Raw genomic sequence first — 26,210 nt, 5'->3', positions numbered from 1 at the left:
AAAATTTGATCATATTACTCCAGTGCTAGCCTCCCTACACTGGCTTCCTGTCAAGACCAGGGCTGACCTACAGAGCGTTACATGGGTTTGCTCCTACCCAGCTCTCTGATTTGGTCCTGCCGTACATACCTACACATATGCTACGGTCACAAGACACAGGCCTCCTAATTGTCCCTAGAATTTCTAAGCAAACAGTTGGAGGCAGGGCTTTCTCCTACAGAGCTCCATTTTTATGGAATGGTCTGCCTACCAATGTGAGAGACGCAAACTCGGTCTCAAACTTTAAGTCTTACTGAAGACTCATCTCTTCAGTGGATCATATGATCGAGTGTAGTCTGGCCCAGTAGTGTGAAGGTGAACGGAAAGGCTCTGGAGCAACGAACCACCGTTGCTGTCTCTGCCTGGCCGGTTCCCCTCTTTCCACTGGGATTCTCTGCCTCTAACCCTATTACAGGGGCTGAGTCACTGGCTTACTGGTGCTCTTTCATGCCGTCCCGAGGAGGGGTGTATCACTTGAGTGGGTTGAGTCACTGATGTGATCTTCCTGTCTGGGTTGGTGCCCCCCCTTGGGTTGTGCCGTGGCGGAGATCTTTGTGGGCTATACTCAGGTTGTCTCAGGATGGTAAATTGGTGGTTGAAGATATCCCTCTAGTGGTGTGGGGGCTGTGCTTTGGCGAAGTGGGTGGGGTTATAGCCTTCCTGTTTGGCCCTGTCCGGGGGTATCATCAGATGGGGCCACAGTGTCTCCTGACCCCTGGCCATGTTCTGTTATAATTTCCACCCGGCACAGCCAGAAGAGGACTGGCCACCCGTCATAGCCTGGTTCCTCTAGGTTTCTTCCTAGGTTTGAGCCTTTCTAGGGAGTTTTTCAACATCTGCATTGCTTGCTGTTTGGAGTTTTAGGCTGGGTTTCTGTACAGCACTTTTAGATATCAGCTGATGTATGAAGGGCTATATACATACATTTGATTTGACATGGAACAAGCACAGGACTTACACAAATGACTGATAATTGGCTGAGAGAAATTGTTGATACAAATATTATGGGGGCTGTTTTGTTAGACTTCAGTGTGGCTTTTGACATTATCAATCATAGAATTCTGCTGGAAAAACACGTGTTATGGCTTTACACCCCCTGCTATATTGTGGATAAAAGATCAGAGGGTGTTTTTAATGGAAGTTTCTCAAACATAATCCAGGTTAAATCAGGAATTCCCCAGGGCAGAAGTCTAAGCCACGTTCTTGTTTCAATCTTTACTAACGACATGCCACTGGCTTTGAGTAAAGCAATCATATTGAGGTGACTAAACTGCTTGGAGTAACCTTGGATTGTAAAACTGTCATGGTCAAAACATATTGATGCAGTAGTAGCTAAGATGGGGAGAAGTCTGTCCAAAATAAAGCGCTGCTCTACCTTCTTAACAGCACTATCAACAAGTCCTATAGGCCCTAGTTGTTGCACCTGGACTGGCTGAATGCACAGAGCTGTCTGTTTGAACTACTGGCACACAGCTCAGAAACCCATGCATTCCCCACAAGACATGCAACCAGAGGTCTCTTCACAGTCCAAGTCAAGTACAGACTGAGAGGCACACAATACAACATAGATCCATGACTACATGGAACTCTATTCCACATCAAGTAAATCATGCAAGCAGTAAAATTAGATTTAAAAAGATGTATAGAAAAACACACCTTAGGGAACAGCACTGTGAAGCAACAAACATAGGCACACGATAACATACGCACACAATAACATACGCACTATAAACACAAGTACACATGGATTTTGTGTTGCAGATACGTGGTAGTAGAGTCGGGCCTGAGTGCACACACGTAATGGGTTGTGAAATCTGTAATGAATATTTTGTAATGTTTTTAAATACAAAATGTGTTGAGTCAGTGGAGTTTCGTGAGAGGATAAGCAGGAACATTAGTTCATTTACACTAAGGATACAGACACATGCTACATAGTGGTGTGCATGCATACTTTGATGAAGGGGCACACTAATACGTTTACTTAAAATAAATTGTGATTTGATGTACTTTATTAACTTACACCCCAAGGACTGAAAATCAAGAACATAGCTTTTACACCGACTTAAAAGTATAGTGTACATTTTCAATATCAGAAGGGAAACATTTGATGCGTTTCCCTCTGTCCTGCTGCAAAGAGCTATACTTGACATAGCACAAATCTCGCTATTAGAACTACAGATATACCAGACAGATGAGTGGCTCTGCAGTTTCTTTTTGAGTTTTTCCACAGCTCTTTAAGAGTCAGGAACCAAATAGTCAGCTCCAAAAAAATAAAAATAGGACTTGATATTTATAGACTAGTTTGTTATGCATGAAAAGTTGACTGATTTGATTCTACAGTGTTGAACAGCACTTGGTGTTCAGTCTTTCAGAAAAAGTCTGACATTTAGCCCAACAGACAGACACTCAAGTATGAGCCTTTTCACAAAGCAGAACATGACAGGGTGATTCTCTTTGTCCACAGGGAGATGAGAGCACCATGGCAAGCCAGAGGACAGTGATTTATGACCAGCCTATGGTGGGGCAACTCAAGGATCACTCTGCAGCTGTCAGCCTCCTGACAATGCCTACCATGGTGGGTTACCCATGATGGAGTGTCTGTTGATCCAGCGTGGCATAACCAATCATACCTTACCACCTCCACTTCTATACCGACCACACAGGACCGATGAGGATGCTGCACTGCCATCAGCTCTGACATAAACACTTGGCTACGTCAACATGAACAAAATACAGGAGGGATAAGAGTTGCAATTTAAAGTATGTAAATTACTCAACCATAGTACTTTCCAAAAACAAAATGTCAGACAGCAAGTAGAGTGATTTTCAAGTCCAATCGCCTTTTCACTTTATATTATTGGTGGGGTTGTTTTGTTGTGTTTGTGACTATGCACTCACCCTTGCTTCCCTGCCAAGCCACAGAGCAGGGTTTAGGGAGTTGTGCTGCCTCCCTGCATATCTGTCTCCAGACTTACAGGCTCCTCACTGTCAATGCCTCTGGTTAGAAACTGCATTAACCACTCCTTGTTGGAGCAACTTAAGAGAAAAGGAGCAGGTTGGATGGCAGACAGTAAAGTTGAGTCAATGGGAACTGAAATGACAAAACTATGGGTTTTCCCGAGTGGGGAGTCATTTACTATATCCGAGTCTGTACATTACCATGGGGTTTGCACCATATGAATCGCAATGTAAATGGCCTTTATTTTTTTAAACAGGGAAATACCTGGAAAATGTCATCTCTAGTCACATATTTTATCATACTGTGCAAAAATAATGCAGCAATATTGTTTATTCCAATGGACACGTGTCATTTTTTGCCATTCTCAGTGCTCGTGATTCAATTTCTGTTTAAAAGGAAAAACCTGAAGACACTCGGCCCTCCGTGGAATGCCTTTGATATCGCTGGAAAAAAATCCAAATGGCAGAAAACTACGAAGTCAGAGTACCATCAGTGGGATTAAGGAGCCCCTACATTCAGTTGTGTTTCTGCTGTTCTGCACTGCATTGACTGCCTGTGGCCCCTGGGGCGCCACCTTGGTCTGGTTCCTGTTGCGATCGCAGAGGAACTCGGAGAACACTAAACCCAAGTAATCCTCCAATTACGGAGCTAAACCCACGTGGGAGTAGAGCCCATATTCTGACACCTGCAGAGCAGGAATGGGGCTTATATGAAATGATAGAAAACACACCAAACATTAGATAAATCAACCAATTCTACACTAACCCTCTGGACTCAAGACAAGATGGTTTAGTAATCCTAACCTAAACAAAACAGAAGAAAATTAGTCAGGGAGGCTAAGAGAGGTTTTGTTCCTTCCCTGTAGCACCAGTGCTATGGGTAATACCGATGTTTAGCAAAATGAACATCCTCATGATGTTCTGCCTCAGCTATAAGACATCCTTTTCTCATCAACTTCAACAAATCACCAAAATAAAAATCGACAACTCCCTGTTCAAACAATGAAACATTCTAGTTCATTGTATTATCTGAAGGGTTAACCATATAACATCATGGGAATGTCCAACACTATTCAGATTTAATGATGGTACACATATCTAAAAGAACACTGCTGCCACCCAATGGAGAGGTCCTGAATAGAATCTGTCTAACAGTCTTGTAAACACGACCCTAGGCAACAGCAGTGAGTGAAAAGGATCTGGTTTCATTCAATGACTGACTCTTTCGGCAACTTCGATAAGGATAAACTATTTGTTCCGGGATGGGGAGTGACATAGTTCCTGTATGCCAAACTGACATTTGATTACATACAGACGTGTTAAGATTGAACGTTTCAAAATAATTGTGGGAGGCAACCCGGATGTCTAGTGACTAGACAAAGTAAACCACTGCACACATTCCTAATCTAACAGCACACACATCCTTTCACATAAATAAACCAGACTCAAGGTGTTTTTTTTTTTGTTTACTTAAAAATGTAAACGTGTACACATACAGAGTATAACCCAAACAAGGAAAGGAATAAGTCCATATAAAAACATCTTAAAATAAATGGTGTGTCGCTGGATCCAGCTGGTAGCATACAGATATTCTACAATGGCAGATCTGGCTGCTGAGTACACGTCACAATAATACTACACATCAGCCATACACAACACAAGGCAAAACAAAGCTACATCCATAAAAAGGATTGATTAGGAGCCCGTCAAAGCCAGCTTGATGTTTTGGGGTGAGTCTGTGGAGTAGCTTAGCCCCAACGCCACTGGTTCTGCCTCGCTCCTGGAGTCAGTACAGAGGTGGGATAGGGATGGGTGAACGGGCCCTCCAACAAGCATAGAAAATACTGCAGAAATGTGGAGGCCCTAGCGGTCTCCCTACAGCGCCATGGTCTCAACAGTTGAGCTGAGTGGGCAGGCTACGGCCTGATTTCATTGCTGGGGAGTCAAAGTCCTTGTTGTACAGTGAATTGGGGCCACCAGGTACAGTAAGAGGTGAGCTCAGTCCAAGAGCTCCGCTTGGGCATGGCAAGTCCATTATGTTGACCAACACTCCCCATAGACAAACACACAAGAGTGGGTGATCTTGGGTGTGTTAAGTAGAACAGAGCGGTGTGCAACGTTTGATTCAACGGAAACAGCGCCCTTCTGAACGACCAGCTGAAGAGCGTTGTGATTATGGTAACGGAGGAAGATTGCGTACGTTGTGCTGCATTAGTTTTGTGATTTCGAAAGGTTACATCCATATTGATCAGGCCACCAACCACCACCAGCAAACAAACCTCAGACTGTTGAAGAATGGTGAGCACAAAACATACAGTGAACCGAACGCACCCCTGGTGTTCACAGGAAGAGGTCAGTCCAGCTCTTTGAAGCGTGCGAACATGGACTTGCGCACAGCTTGTTTGTAGGTGGCATGGTTCCAGACGACAGGCTCCTTCTTCTTCCTCTGAGAAAAGAGAGGAAACATCACGAAGGGTAAAAAATAAATAAATATATATATATTTTTTTAAATCACCAAGAAAACCATCTGGAGGACTACAGACAAATACAACATTTTCAACCCTGTTCCTGTAGAGCTACGCTCCTGTAGGTTTACGCTCCAATCCCAGTTGTAACTTGCTCATCAACCAGCGAACTATTAGAATTAGTGCTACATTAAGGGTAGGAGTGAAAACCGACAGGACGGTAGTTCTCCAGGAACAGAGTTGGAGAGCTGCATTAAGAGACGCACCTCAACAGGTTCAGAGCCTAACCCAGGTCTCTCGCTGCCTTTGTGCATGTCCCTGGAGCCACCAGCCCAGCTATTCTGGTGTTGATGTTGGTGCTTCCTTCTCTTCTGTTCTGGGGAGCCATTGGACTCAACAGCACTCAGCTGTGGGACAGACTACACACATTATTATGTCAGTCATATGACATTTAAAAATAAAATATTTTATTAGGATCCCCATTAGCTGACGTCACACCGACAGCTAGTCTTCCTGGGGTCCGACACGTAACGAAAAAGACATTACAGACAAAGACTACAATTTACATACGTTAACAATTAGATATTACAGACATTTAAAATACCTGTAAAGCAACATTTAATGGTCAAGATCCATATCTCATTAGACTTTTTCGCTTGGGAAATATGAGTTGGTAATAGAGATGGGCGACATGGGGGGGGGGGGAATACATATCGCAATAAAATGACTTAAATCATCATAAATGAACCATAAACTGAACAATGAATTCTTAACATTAATTCACACCAGTTACTTTCCTTTATATAACCCTTAAAACTAGTACCACTTTGAATTACGTAGCTATCAAATTGTCCAGTTAGTAATAGCTCATTCAGTTTCTTTTCAAACTTCACATTCCCTGAGTAAAAGGCTACTAATCGTTACTGTCAATATTAAAATGTCCTTGATAAAAATGGTCCGTTCCACTCATTTTGGTGTATCGTCCCAGCTCTAGTAGGAAAGGAGATCCGTTCAACGACGGCCGTATTTAAAGGTTGATTTGTGGAGATCTCTCCTAAGTTTGGGGGGGTTACTGGCAACTGACCGTTGCCAGTATATAATAATAAGATAGAGACTGAGGCAACTATGATTTAGCTATTTGCGACTATTGGAACAGCTTTACAGCTACATATTAAATGTGTACGCACTTGTGTAAAAGGTGAAGAAAAAAATCAGGCCTCCACTGACCTCTTTCTCCTGGTTCTCCAAAGCCTCCAGCTCCTTCTTTGACCTTTTGATCTTCATGTGGATCTCCATGTTTTGCTTGTGGAGGTCAGAGAGCTGCTGGTGGCGCACCAGACCGTCCTTATTGGGGAACTGTCTCCTACACAGCAGGCAGGCCATCTTCTTCCAGTCTGTTAGCTTGTCCTCCTCGTCCTGGGACTGGCTCCTAGAAACCTGCGGCGCCTCGTGCTGCACCTCCTCCTCCTCGTCACTGCCTGTAGCTGCATAATCCGACGCCAGCAGGCCCAGAGAGCCAATGGGCTGCTGGGTAGAGTGGAGAGAGCAGGAAGTTTGAGAACAAGTTCACCAGGGAGTGAGGAAATGCATGCCTTCTTTCCCCAGCTCTCACACCACAGAACATTCTAGGCATTTGGTGATGACCTCTCACAAATCCTCCAACCAATCTCACCTTTGAGCCCTTCCCCTCTTTCTTGGGAGGAGCCATAGGCTTCTTGAAGGGGTCATCTCCACCCTGTATGGGGAAACAGAAGTGTTACAGCAGAATTGATAAAATCGTGTTAAATAATGTGTAGGGCAGCTCTCGAAGTGACCCATCAGCAAGAATGTCCTGTGTTCTTAGGAATTCCGCATTCTCTATGTTGAGCTTGCCAAAGCCCAAGGTCACACCTCTGAGAAGGAGTTCTGTTGTGATTACATCATGTAGGTCTGACATCTGATTGGAGGTTAACGGTACAGTAACACTATTGGTCAACTCAGATTTGTAATCCAAACAACGCAGATACATATAAAAGGGTCTTAGAGATCCCTCCCTCTCCTAGAATGCCAGTTAATGCTTTGTAACATAAGCTTTGTGCCTTGTATGAGAATTTGTTCATTTGACAAAGTAATTCAATGCACTTATATTTAGAATTCCATTCAGACATTAAGCGCAAGTATGGTGATCTTGCATATTGCTAAATAATATTTATGGAGTCAGATAATTCATTAAAACGGGCTAATTGCATAGTCTAATTACGAGGCGCATGTGAGGTACACTACATGACCAAGAGTATATGGACGTTAATTGCAAAATCATGAGCATTACTATGGAGTTGGTCCCCCCCTTTTGCTGCTATAACAACTCTTATGGGAATGTTGGAACATGGCTGCGGGAACTTGCTTCCATCCAGCCACAAGAACATGGATGGGCAATTAGGCCTGGATCGCGGTCGGCGTTCCAATTCATCCCAAAGGCGTTTGATGGGGTTGAGGTCCGGGCTCAGTGCAGGACAGTCAAGTTCTTCCACACCGATCTCGACAAACCATTTCTGTATGGATCTCGCTTTTGCAACGGGGCATTGGCATGCAGAAATAGGAAAGGGCCTTCAGCAAACTGTTGCCACAAAGTCGTAAGCACAGAATCATCTAGAATGTCATTTTACACTGTAGCATTATGATTTCACTTCCCTGGAACTAAACGGCCTAGCCCAAACCATGAAAAACAGGCCAGACCATTATTCTCCTGGCATCTGCCATACCCAGATTTGTCCGTCGGACTGCCAGACGAAGCTGATTCATCTCTCCAGAAAAGGCATTTCCTCTGTTCTAGAGTCCAATGGTGGCAAACCATACGGACGGTATGTGTGATCACTCTCTCCGTAGTCGACGTGCGTAAGACCTTTAAACAGGTCAACATTCAAAGTCCGTAGGGCCAGGCGGATTCAACACCATAGTGCCCTCAAAGCTCATCACCAAGCTAAGGATCCTGGGACTAAACACCGCCCTCTGCAACTGGATCCTGGATTTCCTGACGGGCCGGGCCACCCCCAGGTAGTGAGGGTAGGTAGCAACACATCCGCCATGCTGATCCTCAACACTGGAGCCCCTCAGGGGTGTGCGCGCAGTCCCCTCCAGGGCTCATTGTTCACCCACGACAGCATGGCCAGGCAAGACGCCAACACCATTGTTAAGTTTACAGATGACACAACAGTGGTAGGCCTGATCACCGACAATGACGAGACTGCCTATAGGGAAGAGGTCAGAGACCTGGCTGGGTGGTGCCAGAATAACAACCTCTCCCTCAACGTGATGAAGACAAAGGAGATGATTGTGGACCACAGGAAAAGGATGACCGAGCATGCCCCCATTCTCATTGAGGGGGCTGTAGTGGAGCAGGTTGAGAGCTTCAAGTTCCTTGGTGTCCACATCACCAACAAACTAGAATGGTCCAAATACACCAAGACAGTCGTGAAGAGGGTATGACAAAATCTATTCCCTCTCAGGATAGGAGAATGAAAATATTTGGCATAGGTCCTCAGATCCTCAAAAGGTTCTACAGCTGCAACACCGAGAGCATCCTGACTGGTTGCATCACGAGCAATGGACATTAGACAGGTGGAAATCTGTCCTTTGGTCTGTCGTCCAAATTTTTGAATTTTGGTTCCAACCATTGCTGTGAGACACAGAGTAGGTGAACGGATATCAGCATGTGTGGTTCCCACCGTGAAGCATGGAGGAGATGTGATGGTGCTTTGCTGGCGACACTGATTTATTTAGTATTCAAGGCCCACTTAACCAGCATGGCTACCACAGCATTCTGCAAGGATACACCATCCCATCTGGTTTGCAATTAGTGGGACATTTGTTTTTCAAAAGGACAATGACCAAACACACCTACAGGCTGTGTAAGGGCTATTTGACCAAGAAGGAGAGTGATGAGTGCTGCATCAGATGACCTGGCCTCCGCAGTCACTCGACCTCAACCCAATTGAGATGGTTAAGGATGAGTTGGACCGCAGAGTGAAGGAAAAGCAGCCAACAAGTGCTCAGCATATGTGGGAACTCCTTCAAGACTGTTGGGAAAAAGCATTCTTCGTGAAGCTGGTTGAAAGAATGTCATGAGTGTGCAAAGCTGTAATCAAGACAAAGGGTGGCTACTTTGAAGAATCTCAAATATATTTTGATTTGTTTAAGACTTTTTTGGTTACTACATGATTCCACGTGTGTTATTTCATAGTTTTGATGTCTTCACTATTATTCTACAATGAAGAAAATAGTAAAAAAAAGAAAAACCCTTGAATGAGTAGTCAACTTTTGACTGGTACTGTATATAAATACACTGTATACAAATGTCAAATATTACTGCCCACGACATGTGAAGAATAAAAATAAAGATGACAAAGCAGTTGCATGCATGTCACAGACACTCCCCTACCCACCTTCCTCTCAAAGATGGCGAAGGCCGCATCAGCTGCCTTGGAGGTCTTCCTGTCATCCAGTCCGCCCACGGAGGTCTTCAGTATGGGGGACGGGCAACGGACGCTGTCCTTCTGGCGGTTCTGGATCTTAGCCCAGCGCTCCATATCCTTCATGACCTGAGACAGACACATATGTATTCACCATCTATGAGGTAGTGTATTTGGGCAAGAGGGTTGTTCATATAGCTTCATTGTACATGAGTACAATGTGGTAATGTGGGTTTACTTTGACGGCGGCTAGGCTCCTGGGTTTCTCCTCTTTCTCTCCTGGTTTGTCTTTGCCGTCTTTCTTGTCAATGCTGTGAGGTGCAGTTTCCTCCTCCTCTCTCCTCTCTGGGGAAGGGTTGGGGTTGGGCATGGTGTTCAGGGCAGGAGTAGGGTTCAGGACTGGGGGAGGGTCGACGTGAGGGGTTGGCTCTGGTTTCTTTATGTCCAGTGGAGCGTCTGCTACTGGATTGGCCAGAATGGCCTGTGCGTCAGGTGCCAGGGCAACACTAAATTGGGCCATGGGGGGCTGGGTGTCTGTAGAGTGTCCTCCAGGCACGGGGATGTACGTCTTGGACGCACTGTCCCAGTAAAGGTACTCCTGGGTCTGGGCATTGTAGAAATACTGCACACACAGACAGAGGACATGAAGCACAGACACAAAGAGAATCATTTCAAGAGCATGTATCAGATCATATATGAGCTACTGTGCAGCACTCTTACCCTAGAGGCAGGGTCATAGTACAAGGTAGTTTGGGGATCGTAGTAGAACCCGGACGTGGCATCATACAGGTAGTTGGTCATGTCAGGAGTTTCAGTAGCTAGAGAAATGAGAAGGACAGTTATTGCAAGAGCATGACAAGATGAGACTGATAAAATGCATGTCTAGTCACATTTTCCCCCCCTGATGTCAGAGGGGAATTATTGCTTGGCCTTACCATAGCTGTAGCCATCAGTGCTGTGGTCTCCTGTAGCTGCCATTACTCCAGCAGAGGAGACCTGGGGGTGCAGAGCCTCTTGGTAGGGAACAACTAATGGAGGTTCACCATAGCCACCTCCCTGTGATGTGGGAGAGGGAAACATTGGTTACCTGGGCATTTCACACCGACACTCACTCAATCATTTCCTCTGTTTAAACTGTCAATCATTATCAACGCTTCAAGTATGCACAGGATACACACTGTCCAACGAAACGCTTACTTGCAGGTTCCATCGAAAATGCAACAATAAGAAATAACAAAAGATAATACAAACAAAAAGTAAAAACAGCAGTCGAATGGAATAAACATTTTAGCATAAGTATAATACAGGAAGGCACAATTTCTAGTCAAATATTTACATGTGTTTTGGGGAAGAGGGGGCAAGTTTTATTATTGTTAAATACTGCACAATTTAAAGACGAAGAGTCAGGTAGCAGCAGCAATATGTGTGTGTAGCATGAATGGATGAGTGTGTCTTCACACGAATAAAGTCAGTTATAATAGTATCTCACCTGAGCCATGCTGGAGTTCAAGTGAGAGACGGATGAATGGGAGTGAGGGATGTCTGAGCTCATCGGCCCACCCATTGATCCACCCAAACGGTCTCCTAGGTCAAAAATATATATATAAGAAGATGGATTCTTACAGATCATTTTGGACTCAACATTACCTGATGATTGAAGCATGTTGAGCTGAAAAATACACAAAATGTACTCATGTGCAAATCCTCAGGCAGAAAAGTGTTTGAATGTGGAGACTGACAGAGGACTCACCTTGCATGTTAGGTGGGGGAGCGCCTGGTGGCTGCTTGTGAGGTTGGGATGAATAGTACTGCTGCGGCTAGAATTAGGGCACAAAAACACGTTCAGTTTTCTAACCAACACACAAAATCCAAAAATGATAGCAAACACCTAACTTACCTCCATCATACTGGACTCAGGTGGGAACCCCAGGAGAGAAGTGTTGGATTTATCAAACTCTCTTCTGTAGCTAGCAGGAGAAGACACCATCAAATCCTCTGTAGTGCACTGAAATCTGTGGCTACATTATAACATGCTACAGGACTCACTTTTGATTCTTCAACGGCTTGGCGACCTCGGCGTAAACCCGGACCCCGTCGATAGAGAGAGGCCTGGGCTTGGTGAGAAGGTCAACTAGACGGGTCACTTGCTAGGTTGGAAAAAAAGGCCACGTCATGGCATCCATTAAGCGGGGTACAACTGACATTTCAAATCCACATATCAGGTGGAAAAGGGAGTGTGATAAACCATGACAAAGAGCCTAATTGACATGTTATGGCAGCTATGTGATACCTCATGAGAGTCCATGTCAATGAAGCAGAAGCATTTGGCACCCGGGGGTTTGCCTCTAACCAGACGGACGTTCCTCTCATCCAGGTAGGCGAAGGGGTCCAGGGCTTTCAGGATGGTCTCCACTGTTGTGGTGGGCTTCACATTCTTTATGATCATGGCTGTAGGGCAACAAAGGGGAGAACACGCACACTGATCTATAAACTTGGAAGCCATTGAGTTTGAACAGTTATCCATAGACAAACAAACATTATTATCCAGTCACACATCAAACCAACTATTCCAATACTGCCCAGCTCACTCACTCTTGCTCTCCTTAAAGATGGGGTCCAGCTGATGAGGGCCAGGAGCTTGGCGAGGGGGGTTGCGGCTGGCCCAGGACTCTGCCTGCTGCTCAGCCTCTTGCTGTCTGAGCTGCTGGTCCACCTGCTGCTGCCAGGCCTCTGGGGTGAGGTCTGAGCTGCGCTGCCACGAGCCCTGCTGAGATAGGGGGTCCACTGGGGCCTTGGCCTGTGAGCCATTCTGGCCGTAGTGGTCGCTCTTGGCCTTGTTGACCAGGAGCTGGCCCGGGCTTGGCAGCAGGGGTTCCTGGGCCGGAGGGCCTGGTTCCTAACGCAGCGAGAGGAGTCACATCAATTATTTAGTGGTAGTTGTCTTAACCTATAGCTTAACATAAGGAATACAGGCAAAACAAATCTACCGCTTACACAAATCTCGGGGTAAATACGACCAAGCATAAAAATACCTATGCTACTAGCATTCTAAAAATAAGAAAAGGTCTATGGAACCAAGGTAAAGGGAATTAATAAATCCCTGTCATCCACAGCAGGCCCTTCCTGTGTGATATACAACACTTACTTGAGTTTCTTTGACACTTCTGTCCGGCTGGACGTATCTCATGAGAGCCGTTTTAGTGCCAACCATCAGCGATCCCTGAAAAACAGGAAGAGAGTTCGCTAGATCCAAACGGAGCAATCCGCTTCCTTGCCAACCAAGTGACACAATTCTAAATGTTCCAAGAGAACAGACTCCCATCATGCACTGTGGCAGGTTTAGTCCTCCTTAGTGGAGAGGGTAGTAGGACAAACATAGTTCTGACAGAAATTTGGAAGCCATGTCGACCAATACCTTCCAAAGAACTTCCTCCATGCAATTGCATTACTGTTTCCCAGGAGGTAATTCAACCTTTTATGTACAGTACTATCAAAAGCGGAGATTATGAATTTCCCATCACTCGTCTTACTAGATAAAGTTACAAATCTATATTCGTTGACAATGCAGGACTCAAATGTGTACTTCAAAAATGTGAAATTCAATAGACCATTGTGTTGGCAGTGCACTGTAAATGTATGACACTCATTTGCCTAAAGGCATGACTGTGCTGGATCAGACATGCAAGCTGTTGGTTTAAAGACATTTTTTCTCTCCAGATTTAACATAACCTCAGGTTTAACTAATACAGTGCATTCGGAAACTATTCAGACCTCTGGACATTTTCCACATTTCGTTATGTTGCAGCCGTACTCAAATGGATTAAGTAGTCCACCCCCCCAATCTACACACAATACCCCATAATGACAAAGAAAACAGGTTTTTAGACATGTTTGCAAACGTATAAAAAACGTATTAACTGAAATATTACATTTACATAAGTATTCAGACCCTTACTCAGTACTTCGTTGAAGCCCCTTTGGCAGCGATTACAGCCTTGAGTCTTCTTGGGTATGACTCTACAAACTTGGCACACCTGTATTTGGGGAGTTTCTCCAATTCATCTCTGCGGATCATCTCAAGTTGTCTCAGGTTGGATGGGGACCGTTGCTGCACAGCTATTTTCAGGTCTCTCCAGAGACCGGGTTCGATAGGGTTCAAGTCCGGGCTCTGGCTGGGCCACTCAAGGACATTCAGAGACTTGTCCGAAAGCCACTCCTGCATTGTCTTGGCTGTGTTCTTAGAGTCATTGTCCTGTTGGAAGGTGAACCGTCACTCCAGTTTGAGGTCCTGAGCCCTCTGGAGTAGGTGTTCATCAAGTATCTCTGTGCTCCATTCATCTTTCCCTTGATCCTGACTAATCTCCCAGACCCTTCCGCTGAAAAACATCCCCAGGTGGACACCAATCAAGTTGTAGAAACATCTCAAGGATGATCAATGGAAACAGGATGCACCTGATATCAATTGCGAGTCTCGTAGAAAAGGGTGTGAATACTAAAAAAAAAGATATCTAAAAACCTGTAATCACTTTGTCATTATGGGGTAGGGTGTAGATTGAGGAGGAAAGACATTGATTTTTAAAGGGGTCTCTATACTTTCCGAATGCACTGCAAGTACATCTAAAATGGTGAGTGGCAGTTATATCTACAATAACCCCACTTGCCGAGACAATACTTTAACCGTTTATTTGCTGTTGATAGGTAAAAAGATACAGCCGAATGCATTAAACACTTGAGGAAATGCATGTCTTTTAAATCTTATGTAACCAAATTATTTTTTCTAAAATCCAAAACCATTCTACCAACCAGCTACCCAATTAGTAAATTAACAGAGGATAGATCGAAGGAACATGTAACGCCTGTCACTGATTCTGCATCGTTCCAGCCTTGATCAGAGCCAGACATGGCTCTAGCCTTGATGATAGTCTGTTGCTTAACATTGTAGTGCGTCAATAGTCCATCAATATGGGTACCAGATTTGGCCAATATGGTTGGGAGAATATGAGCCACCTGTACTGGTGGCGTGCACCACTGACCTTTGCTAAAATGGCTAAAAACCAACCAATGCAGGCTTCTGACACTCTACATGAACTTGTACCAATTTGACCAAAAGGAAGGCCTCACAGTCCCCAAAAGGAAAAAGTAAGAAAAGAACTGTGGTCAAGAGAAAAGACTCCTCAAGTGTCAAGTGAATGGGTGTCGAGCAGATATTCTACTTGTATTTAGCAGACAAGTGGATCTGATGTGGAGGACGCATTTAGGCACAGAGTCTATCCATTCAGCACTGTGAAAGAATACCATGGTTGCTGCACAGCTCTCTACGTGTAGAGAAAGAAGAATGGAATAGAACATTACTGTCCACTTGTTGAGAACAAGGAATGAGCATAACCCCCAACAAACAGTCAAGAGTATTGTAGAATGTAGTACCCCAAAGTAATTGGGGGTAAAGTTGGGCTTGTAGATAGCCAAAGGTTAAGGCAAGATATTGCCAGAAAGGTATAAGTCAACAGGCAACAGCAATCTGAAGCATAAAGAGATCAACTTTCCAACATTGCCACCAAAAAAAAAGCAACTCTCGTATTTTTAAGTTCTGTGCAAAAATGAGAACAAAACAAACCTTAAGATGGACTTGAACGCTAGCTCAGAAATGGCTACCTTACTCGCCTTGACATTGCCATCTAGCAATGAAAAGAAAGAGATCACTAAAAGAAAACCAATCCAACTAAGGACTTCGATGGACAGAGGACCAAGAATGCAGGAACAAGACATTATGTAGCATGCCTATGGGCCTAGACATACACTGAGTGAGCAAAACAAAAACACCTTTCTAATATTGAGTTGCACCATCCCCTTTTGTCCTCAGAACAGCCTTAATATGTTAGGCGTGGACTCTACAAGGTGTCTAAAGTATTCCACAGGGATGCTGGCCCATGTTGACTCCAATGCTTCAAGTTAGAGGGATGTTCTTTTGAGTGGTGGACCAGTCTTGATACACACGGGAAACTGTTTGAGCGTGAAAAAGTAGCGCTGCGGTTCTTGACAAACCGGTGCGCCTGGCACCTACAACCATTTAAATATTTTGTCTTGCTCATTCACCCTCTGAATGACACACATACACAATCCATGTCTCAAGACTGTAAAATCCTTCTTTAACCTGTCTCCTCCCATTTAGCTACACTGATTGAAGCGGATTTAAAGTGACAGCATTAAGGGTCCATAACTTTCACCTAGATTCACCTGGTCAGTCCGTCATGGAAAGAGCAGGTGTTCTTAATGTTTTGTACACTCAGTGTACAATGCACCAGACAGACGCCTCCACGACCTCGTATTATTGAACTATTATGAAAAGTCGAATTTCTCCCAAAAAGCTATTCTCAGCATCCTTGAACCTACACCAACAGTGTAAATTCACACACCCACACGTAGGGAGTAACTACGACAAATTATCCCAAACAATAACCAACCCTGCTCCCACCTCTCCCTCCCCTAACCCTTATAAAATGCCAGCCCCCCCAGCCCAAGCCTTCTTCCTGCCCGAAGGCACAGCCGACGTAGAGAGACGAGGATGGGCCACCTGGTTGGATTCCATGAAGTGGACTGCATCCTCGAGGTTTAAAAACTCCACATAGGCCGTATCGTAGCTGTAACCTGGGGACAGCATTTGAAATACAGATGGGTTTGAGTTAGTCAATGCCAGTAAGGACAGCAGTTCATGAGCACATCACGAAAGGAGATCACATTCAGCATTTTTGTGGTGATGGTGCTGCATTTAGATGACTACATAGGGGGATAGAACATTGTCCTAATTATTCATGTTGAGACATGTATGCCAATGTCTCCACTAATACAGTACCCTTTCAGCACAACATGCATTTTAGTCATTTATCTTGCATTTGAGTTGGCAATGTCCGTATTTAATTGCCAGTACCAACATATTTTCATAATCCAACTATGAACTGAATGTTGTCTCTAAACATCTTGCCAAGTATGCCAACTATAGCTTCATTTCCATAAAGGGAAGTTCCTGCAAGCATAAAGGTATGACCTATGTGCTACTAAGGCATAGGCTTACAGTGTATGAAAGAAACTAACATGAAACATAGGCTATGCCATTGATGAATTGTCTTGCTGCCATATTTAAACTTAGTCATTTCAGAAACATGGTATTGTAGCATCTCAGGGATCTGAAATGTAACGCTTTACATTGCATGAGCTCAGCCCTTTTCAACTGAACACAGTTTAAACCCATCTTGCAACATTTATTAATGTGATGTTCTTTGGTAAGCATGTGAATGAACAGTTGGGAGTAGATGGCTGAAGCAGTCCTTACAATCAAATTATTGAGAAAACTTTCGGTCTAAGCTGAATGACGAGAAACGCAACACCAAGAACCTGAGGTCGCAGCAAAACACTTAAGAGTGGTCTGTAATACAGGCTTGCTGCCGACATTCATTTATAATCAATGCTTTATTTGTTCAAAAAAGGAAATAGTGTATAATGAAACAAATGGTGTGTACGCAAGAAATGCTTGTCACATGAACTGTTGTGACAGATAGTCACTGTCAAAGATGGCTTCGTTGAGGATGAAAGCTTCTACAAAATGTTTTGAACGTGTTCCTACATCGTCAGGAATGAAAAACACTAATGGATAAATACTAAGAAAACCTGGCTGTTGAACTGATGCGCGACTGCATCAAGATCGAGAACACCGGAGGCAACAAAGACACTTTGAAAAGCGTATATGAGTCGTATAGTGAAATAGCGAAACAATTCGTAGGAGATTTGAGATACTGTTCGAGTTGAGCATGTCCACACATGGACTTTTGTCTCACCTGGCACAACATTCTTTATCTTCATGCCCTGCATTGGGACACCATCACGGACTGCAAAGGCACCAAGAATCTGCGAGTGAAATGTTGTTAGGTTTAACCTTTAATAAAAACACCTATAGGTCTATAACTAAAACTTGTATCATCTAAGTAGAAGATTTTACGCAATCAGAAAAGTAAAAAGCAAAATGTCTGATTTGATTCCTACCTGTTCCATTGTGGCTGTCTTAGGAATTCCAGTTATGCAAATTGTATGAGTAACCTTGTCCTTCACAGTCGCACTCCTGTAATCCTGATCCTTTGGTTGACAGGTCAGATTTAAATAACAGGTTAATTAAAGCAATTGAAAAATCACATAAATGACAAAGGGGAACACTCAACCAACAGATGTACAAGAATTTGTATGGAATTTAGTTTGGATACAAATTTGTTGTTTTGCATTTACTATGGGGTTTAGTCTATACATTTGCTTTACTAACCTGGGAACCAGAGTCATTGAATTTGGGAGTCTGGACTGGTTTGGATTCCTTTAGAACTTCGTTAGGTACTTGCAGCTCCTCAGATTTGTGGTAAAAGATTCTCCCTGGGCCTGTTCTGTAGTCAATGTCCCTGTAGTCCTGGTCTTTGCCTTGGAATGCAGGCCCTGGAACCAGCTTATCCATCTCTGGGCCTTGTTCAAGCAATGCATCGTTCTGTCCTTTGAAACTAGCGTTATCTTTTGGCCCCTGGCCCAGTGGAGTTGGTGGAGTCTTCTCTAGGAGATAGGGGGGCCTGTCCATCTCTAAGAGGTATGGGGGTCTGTCACCTCGATTTGGTGCATTTTGATTCTGCTTGGGATCTCTGTCTCCAGGCCAGCGCTTGCTGTTATTCTCTCTGTTCGGGGTGTTTGGCAGGAGCCCAGGACCCATGGGTGGAAAGGGAGGGTACTGGGGACCTCTACGGCCAAAGGATGGCAAATCCATGACAGGAAAATCTTGGGGGGGCTTTTTATCCCAGTCCTGGGAACCAGGAGCTTCTCTCTCAGTGTGAGGGAAGCCAAAGGGAGGCCCATCCTTTTTCCCTGGGAATTCTGTGGATGGTCTGTCTTTTTCTTTAAAAATTGGTGGCTCTCCAAGAAGACCGCCCCCTCTGGACATTGGAGGGAATCGCTGTCCCTGAACATCCATGGTGAAAGGAGGAAGACCTCTGATCATAGGAGATGGAAGAGTGTCCTTCATTTTTCGGTTCTTCCACTCCTCTGCAAGCGACACCTCATCCATTTCTGGAAAGTCCCTGTCTCTATGGGTGCCTTTTGGATCTTTACCCATAAACTTGGGTGTGTTTGGCCCACCAAGATCTGGAGCGCAACCAGGACTTCCCCGGACATCCATTGGCGCACCTTCACTGTCGCCAAATCTTACAGGAGATCTGTCCCTTCCTCTGTATTCAGCCTGGGGTCCAACACGGTTTCTGAAGTCCATATCAGACTCAAACCTTCTCCTTGGATTCAACGATGAAGCACCCCTCCTCCTGAAGTCCATCATTCCCCTGTCCGAGTCCCGTGGAGGCATGTCCATATTAAACCCATCAATGTCATCCATGCCCATCGGGGGCCTGTCAATATGAGGCCTGTCTCTATCACGCATGTCTCTGAACCCCTCATTTCTACCCATAGGCTCAATGGAAAATCCTCCACGCCTTCCATCCATGTTGGGATTGTTGAAACCTGGCATATCCTTGCGGAACATCTCCCCATCTCTCATATCTATAAATCTGTCATTTGGCTCTCGTAAATCTCGTGGTGGCATGCCTCTCCCTCCCATGCCTGGGCCTGGCCCCTTGAAACCACCACTACCTGCTGCATTTAGCAGCTTGTCTCGGATTGACATTTCATACTGCCTTCGGAGGCCATAGTCTGATTCCTCCCCAGGTCTTCCCGGGAAATCCCTGGGTGGTTCTCCTCTCCCTCGTATGTCAAGAGGTTCCATAACATGGCCCCTCATATCAGACGGACCCCTCATATCAGACGGACCTCTCATATCAGACGGACCCCTCATATCAGACGGACCCCTCATATCAGACGGACCCCTCATATCAGACGGACAATCCATCCTCCTCATGTCCATACGAGGCCCCCGATCCTGTGGCCCCCTGGGACCCATGTTCATCCCATTTCGACCCCTGAAATTGGGCATAGCTCCACCTCGGTCCCCAAACATTTCTCCACGATTGCCCCCACTGGAACAAAAAAAATGGTGGGATGTTTGTGTTGGTACAATTAATTATGCGAGAAATGGCCATGATATAATAAGCATATCAAAGTAAACCTGGAGTCACGTGATGATATGGTGTGTGGTCCTCCCACTACGACTCAGGAAACCATGCAAATTATTAGGTTACAGATTAAATAAATTATGATGAACTTCACAGGTTGGTTAAAGTGCACTGTGATGAGCTTGATGCTCCTTTCCAATAAATATAGAGAGTCTTATTCTGGTGACATGATGATCCATGCTTGACAAATAAACATTCTCACTCTTATCTGTAATAACCTCATCATGTAGACTAGCCTACCCTCACTGTATCTGTGAGGTGTTGGCGAGAGAGCACATGTCAAGACCAGAGTAGGCACATTTGCTATTTAACGCAACAGTTTTTCTGACAAAACTATTGGTAGAGTTGAAAATGAGATGGTAACACATTGAACTTTAGATTCTTATTCAGTAGTTGAAAACTAAAATTTACATTGTGTGTACTAAATCCTCAAGCACTGATTTTTATCTGTAAGAAGTCTGTTTGGTGGAAACACACCACTGGTGGATTTTAGAATATTTGCATGAAAATCTATTGCCAATTGGATGGCATCCTAGCTACTGACAAACATTTTCAATTGAGCACCTCTTTCAAATCAAGTAACCAATGAAAATAACTTAACGTTAGTGTTCCTCATCTCATATCACTATAAAAACAGCTCTGTGGATACTGCCTTTGCCACTGTTTGCTTACCGAAAGTGTGGTCCCGCTTGTGGTCCTCTCCTGGGTCCGTCCCACATTTTTCCAAACTTCAATCACCAAATTTATCTGAAGAGTAAAACGTTTATGTTAAATCGCAGAAATCGCTTGACTCCAATGCAGTGTTATACATACCTTCAATATAGCAATAAACTACAGGGGTTTGATAAGCATCTATAATGAGCAAATTCAAGGAAACAAATTGCCACCAGTTTACCGTCTACAAAGGAAGATGGCATTGACACAAGTCGGTATCACCAATCTTTAGCATCGTATGTTGTGCCAAGGAATGGGTTAGCTAGCAATGTGACATGTTATTTACTAGCTAGGCCTGACAAATGTGTGTTAGCTAAATTAAGTTAGCTAGCTAGATAACGTTAGTTACTTTCAGTCAATATTTCCTCCACAATTTGTGGTACAGTTGAAGCTAACTATCTAGCTGTCAAGTATTTTGATAAACAATCAAGGTACACTCTGGTGTGCATTGCAAGGCCAAATACGCTAATGACGACGTTTCATTTCGCTAGCCGTGCTGGCGACATTTTCTAAGAAGCTAAAGTCAGAGATACTGTGTATAATGACGAGACAGTCTTCTCCCATAGGCGGGAAAGCAGACCGGGCAGTCTGCTTATCGTGGAAAGAATTTGACGGGAGTATACCCTCTCGCTTCGCCGTTTCCTCTCTGCTGTCAGCTAGCTAGCTGCCTCCACCGGATTGGTTTTCAAGCTACTAACGCTAGTGAGCTAATATCCTGGCAGGTATATGAGTCGGTTTTCAAAATGTACGCTAGGTGATGTTTTTATTTGATGATAAAGGTTGATATGAACGGAAATACCCATATTGAATCTATTTATTAGTATTTATAATAGGAGAAGCTCACCTTATATTTGTTCTGAGATCTTCAATCAATCGGGAAGAAAATGGAGACCGGAGGTTTTAAAGAAGAGTGGTATCCAGGGAGGGGTAATATTTTGGTGGGATTTGTAGTCCTCTGGCAATATGTACTACAATATCCACTGAGACGATAGGTCTGTTCGACATTGAAGCTTGACTGATCTTCTAATCACCTTGCATCATAAATAGCGACTCGTTATTATTTGAGGGTCAGTCAGTCACAATTTACCCACGATATAACACGGGTTTGATGCTCTCGAACACGGCCAGTGGGCGAGTTCCAGACCGACTAACGGCTTGAGAATTTGGCCCTCCATCGCATGCTGCCTACCCCGATCTCCCCTGGACAACTTTTAGAGATCCCTGTTTTTCTACCGTCAAAAGACTGCAATATCCACAAGGCTGTTGACAACCAAAGCAAACATACGAGTATTTGTTAAATGACTAAACTGTAAATGTAAATATGTGTGAACAACAGGACATAGATGGTTAAAATAATGTATTTACAATCAATACCATTCACACTTTACAAAATCATATCTCTCATTCATTCTTAATTACTTATATTTACAAAACCAAATCACCAAACACCAAACAAAAACAAACCTCAGGGGAGCATCGTCCCTCCCCGTCATACCTAACCAATACCTAACCCTTTCCCTATCTCCCCTTCCCTAATCTATCCCCTTACCAAACTCACTCTAACACTCCCAGCCCTAAACCCCCTTTCCGCCTCTCCCGTGCCGCATGCTTCCCCCACTTCCTCTCCTCCCTCTTCATCCTCCTCCTCAAATCACCTTCCACCCTTCTCACTATCCCTTCCACCCCCCAATCTCTCCCTGTCTTGACTAAATTCTTCCTGGCTTCCCACAGTCCCTTTTTAAAGAGACTCATGAGAAGCCAGAGCAGAAACCTGTCCCTATCCGTTCCCTTTGCTCTCCCTACGCCTCTCTCTAGCCTAGCCCATGTCAAAACAAAATCACTCCTAACCACACCTAGCCAACAGGACATAGATACTGACGGAGAACTCGTCTTTGTATCTGTGACGGCATGGGCAGGACCATTAAGGCTATCGCCATTTAAAGTAGTCTGTTTTCTTCTTCTTCATTGGCTGATTGCTGCCAACTCATAGGAATCCAGTTTTAATATCACATACACAAGTGCAGTGAAATGCCTTTCTTGGAAACTCAAAACCCAACAATGCAATAATCAATAATAATGTTTTACTTGAAAAAAAAACACAGGAAATAAGAATAGGAAATATGAAATAGACATTAAAGTAAGTAAGTAACCATAGTATATATATATATGGTATTGGAACTGACTTTTTAAATATTTCCTGTATATACTATGTATATATATATACTCTTGACATGTTTATTTTTAGGGGATAGATCAGCTTTAATATTGCAAATGGGTTGTAGCTTCCGTCAATGTAATTCTCTGCATCATTTCCAATCCTCAAAATATTGTTTTATAAATATATACAGTACCAGTCAAAACTTTGGATACACCTACTCATTCAAGGGTTTTTCTTTATTTTCACTATTTTCTACATTGTAGAATAATAGTGAAGACATCAAAACTATGAAATAACATATGGAATCATGTAGTAATCAAAAAGTTTTAAACATCAAAATATATTTTAGATTCTTCAAAGTAGCCACCATTTACCTTGATGGCAGCTTTGCACACTCTTGACATTCTCTCAACCAGCTTCACCTGGAATGCTTTTCCAACAGTCATAAAGGAGTTCCCACATATATGCTGAGCACTTATTGGCTGATTGTCCTTCGCTAAAATCCCAAACCATCTCAATTGGGTTGAGGTCGGGTGATTCTGGAGGCCAGATCATCTGATATAGCACTCCATCACTGTTCTTCTTGGTCAAATAGGCCTTACACAGCCTGGAGGCGTGTTGGGTCATTTTCCTGTTGAAAAACAAATGACAGTCCCACTAATCGCAAACCAGATGGGATGGTGTATCACTGCAGAATGCTGTGGCAGCCATGCTGGTTAGGTGTGCCTTGAACTCCAAATAAATCACAGACAGTGTCACCGGCAAAGCACGCCCACACCATCACACCTCCTCCATGCTTCACCGTGGGAACCACACATGTAGAGATCATCTGTTCACCTACTCTGCATCTCACAGACACGGTTGGAACCCAAAAAATCTCAAATTTTGATACATCAGACCAAAGGACAGATTTCCAATGGTCTGATGTCCTTTGCTCATGTCTCTTAGCCCAAGCCTGTCTCTTATTATTATTATTAAGAAATTCCACAAATTAACATTTACAGTGGGGCAAAAAAGTATTTAGTCAGCCACCAATTGTGCAAGTTCTCCCACTTAAAAGATGAGAGAGGCCTGTAATTTTCATCATATGTACACTTCAACTATGACAGACAAAATGAGAAAAAAAATCCAGAAAATCACATTGTAGGATTTTTAATTGGATTTATTTGCAAATTATCCTGGAAAATAAGTATTTGGTCAATAACTTTGTTATATACCCGTTGTTGGCAATGACAGAGGTCAAACATTTTCCGTAAGTCTTCACAAGGTTTTCACACACTGTTGCTGGTATTTTGGCCCATTCCTCCATGCAGATCTCCTCTAGAGCAGTGATGTTTTGGGGCTGTTGCTGGGCAACACGGACTTTCAACTCCCTCCAAAGATTTTCTATGGGGTTGAGATCTGGAGACTGGCTAGGCCACTCCAGGACCTTGAAATGCTTCTTACGAAGCCACTCCTTCGTTGTCCGGGCGGTGTGTTTGGGATCATTGTCATGCTGAAAGACCCAGCCACGTTTCATCGTCAATGCCCTTTCTGATGGAAGGAGGTTTTCACTCAAAATCTCACGATACATGGCCCCATTCATTCTTTCCTTTACAGGATCAGTCATCCTGGTCCCTTTGCAGAAAAACAGCCCCAAAGCATGATGTTTCCACCCCCATGCTTCACAGTAGGTATGGTGTTCTTTGGATGCAACTCAGCATTCTTTGTCCTCCAAACACACAGTGTTGATTTTTTACCAAAAAGTTATATTTTGGTTTCATCTGACCATATGACATTCTCCCAATCTTCTTCTGGATCATCCAAATGCTCTCTAGCAAACTTCAGACGGGCCTGGACATGTACTGGCTTAAGCAGGGGGACACGTCTGGCACTGCAGGATTTGAGTCCCTGGCGGTGTAGTGTGTTACTGATGGTAGGCTTTGTTACTTTGGTCCCAGCTCTCTGCAGGTCATTCACTAGGTCCCCCCGTGTGGTTCTGGGATTTTTGCTCACCGGTCTTGTGATCATTTTGACCCCACGGGGTGAGATCTTGCGTGGAGCCCCAGATCGAGGGAGATTATCAGTGGTCTTGTATGTCTTCCATTTCTTAATAATTGCTCCCACAGTTGATTTCTTCAAACCAAGCTGCTTACCTATTGCAGATTCAGTCTTCCCAGCCTGGTGCAGGTCTACAATTTTGTTTCTGGTGTCCTTTGGCCATAGTGGAGTTTGGAGTGTGACTGTTTGAGGTTGTGGACAGGTGTCTTTTATACTGATAACAAGTTCAAACAGGTGCCATTAATACAGGTAACGAGTGGAGGACAGATGAGCCTCTTAAAGAAGAAGTTACCGGTCTGTGAGAGCCAGAAATCTTGCTTGATGGTCGGTGACCAAATCATTATTTTCCACCATAAAGGGCAGATAAATTCATAAAAAATCCTACAATGTGATTTGCTGGAGTGATGGAGGTTGATATGTATAGGGGTATGTGGCCAAGGCAACAGGACATAAGATAAAGTAGCAGCAGTTTGTATGTGAGTTGGTGTGCAGGTGCGTAGAGTCAGTATAAATGTATGTGCATATTATGTTTGAGTGGGCAAATGAGTGTTTGTTTGTGTGTTGGAGTGACAATGTATGTATATGCCATTTTAGCAGATGCTTTTATCCAAAGTATGTGAGTGTGTAGGGCCCTATCGGTGTGCTTAGGAATAGTGCAAGTGTCACATGTGCTCCATCTCCGGCCTCTAGGTCACCAGGCTGCTCGTTATGGTGCTCACCTGTCACCATCGTGATGCGCACCAGCGCATTATGACACTCACCTGGACTCCATCACCTCCTCGATTACCTACCCTTTATATGTCACTCCCTTTGGTTTCTTCCCCAGTCGTCATTGTTTCTGTTTCTGTGTCATGTTGCTGCTCTGTTCGTGTTTTCTTGTTTTGTATTATGCTACGTTTATGAATTAAAACACTCACTCCCTGAACTTGCTTCCCGACCCAGCGCACGTCGTTACAGCAAGGATGGAAATAAAGGTAAATAAAGAGGTTACTCAGGCAGTCCGTGTAGCTAATTTGTTAGCTATTTATCAGTCGTATTGCTTGGGGATAGAAGCTGTTCAAGAGCGTGTTGGTGTCAGACTTGATGCACCAGTACCTCTTGCTATGCGACGGCAGAGAAAATTGTCTACGACTCGGGTGGTTGGAGTCTTTGTCGATTTTCCGGGCCTTCTTTTCAGACCGCCTGATATAGAGGTCCTGGAAGGCAAGGAGCTCGGCCCCAGTGATGTACTGGGCTGTCCACATAACCC

The 26,210-nt window shown here is 44.1% G+C and overlaps 1 protein-coding gene across 8 annotated transcripts; it reads right to left on the bottom strand.

The window, feature by feature from the left end:
• Positions 1–4,448: 4,448 nt before the first annotated feature.
• LOC118399988 (RNA-binding protein 6) lies at positions 4,449–21,981 on the bottom strand. Of its 8 annotated transcripts, none has more exons than XM_052473251.1 (22): positions 21,608–21,979; positions 20,722–20,796; positions 19,784–19,953; positions 18,216–19,747; positions 17,945–18,034; positions 17,740–17,809; positions 16,482–16,555; positions 13,056–13,130; positions 12,503–12,806; positions 12,201–12,358; positions 11,957–12,057; positions 11,808–11,877; positions 11,661–11,727; positions 11,400–11,494; positions 10,846–10,966; positions 10,631–10,728; positions 10,149–10,532; positions 9,884–10,039; positions 7,135–7,197; positions 6,690–6,989; positions 5,729–5,881; positions 4,449–5,443 (listed from the first exon to the last, which is right to left on the bottom strand). In XM_052473251.1, exons 2-22 carry the CDS (start codon positions 20,766–20,768, stop codon positions 5,351–5,353), a joined length of 4,221 nt encoding a protein of 1,406 aa, XP_052329211.1. In that variant the 5' UTR covers positions 20,769–20,796; positions 21,608–21,979; the 3' UTR covers positions 4,449–5,350. The 8 variants fall into 8 exon arrangements, with proteins under 8 accessions (XP_052329211.1, XP_052329212.1, XP_035652188.1 ...); XM_052473252.1 differs by having other exon boundaries at positions 19,802–19,953; XM_035796295.2 differs by having other exon boundaries at positions 6,690–6,986; positions 18,216–19,953; positions 21,608–21,981.
• Positions 21,982–26,210: the final 4,229 nt, after the last annotated feature.

The sequence above is a fragment of the Oncorhynchus keta genome, chromosome 21 (genome assembly GCF_023373465.1).
Source record: "Oncorhynchus keta strain PuntledgeMale-10-30-2019 chromosome 21, Oket_V2, whole genome shotgun sequence".
Lineage (NCBI taxonomy): Eukaryota > Metazoa > Chordata > Actinopteri > Salmoniformes > Salmonidae > Oncorhynchus > Oncorhynchus keta.
Note: the sequence above shows the minus strand (reverse complement) of the source record. Positions and strands in the feature narration are given on the sequence as shown.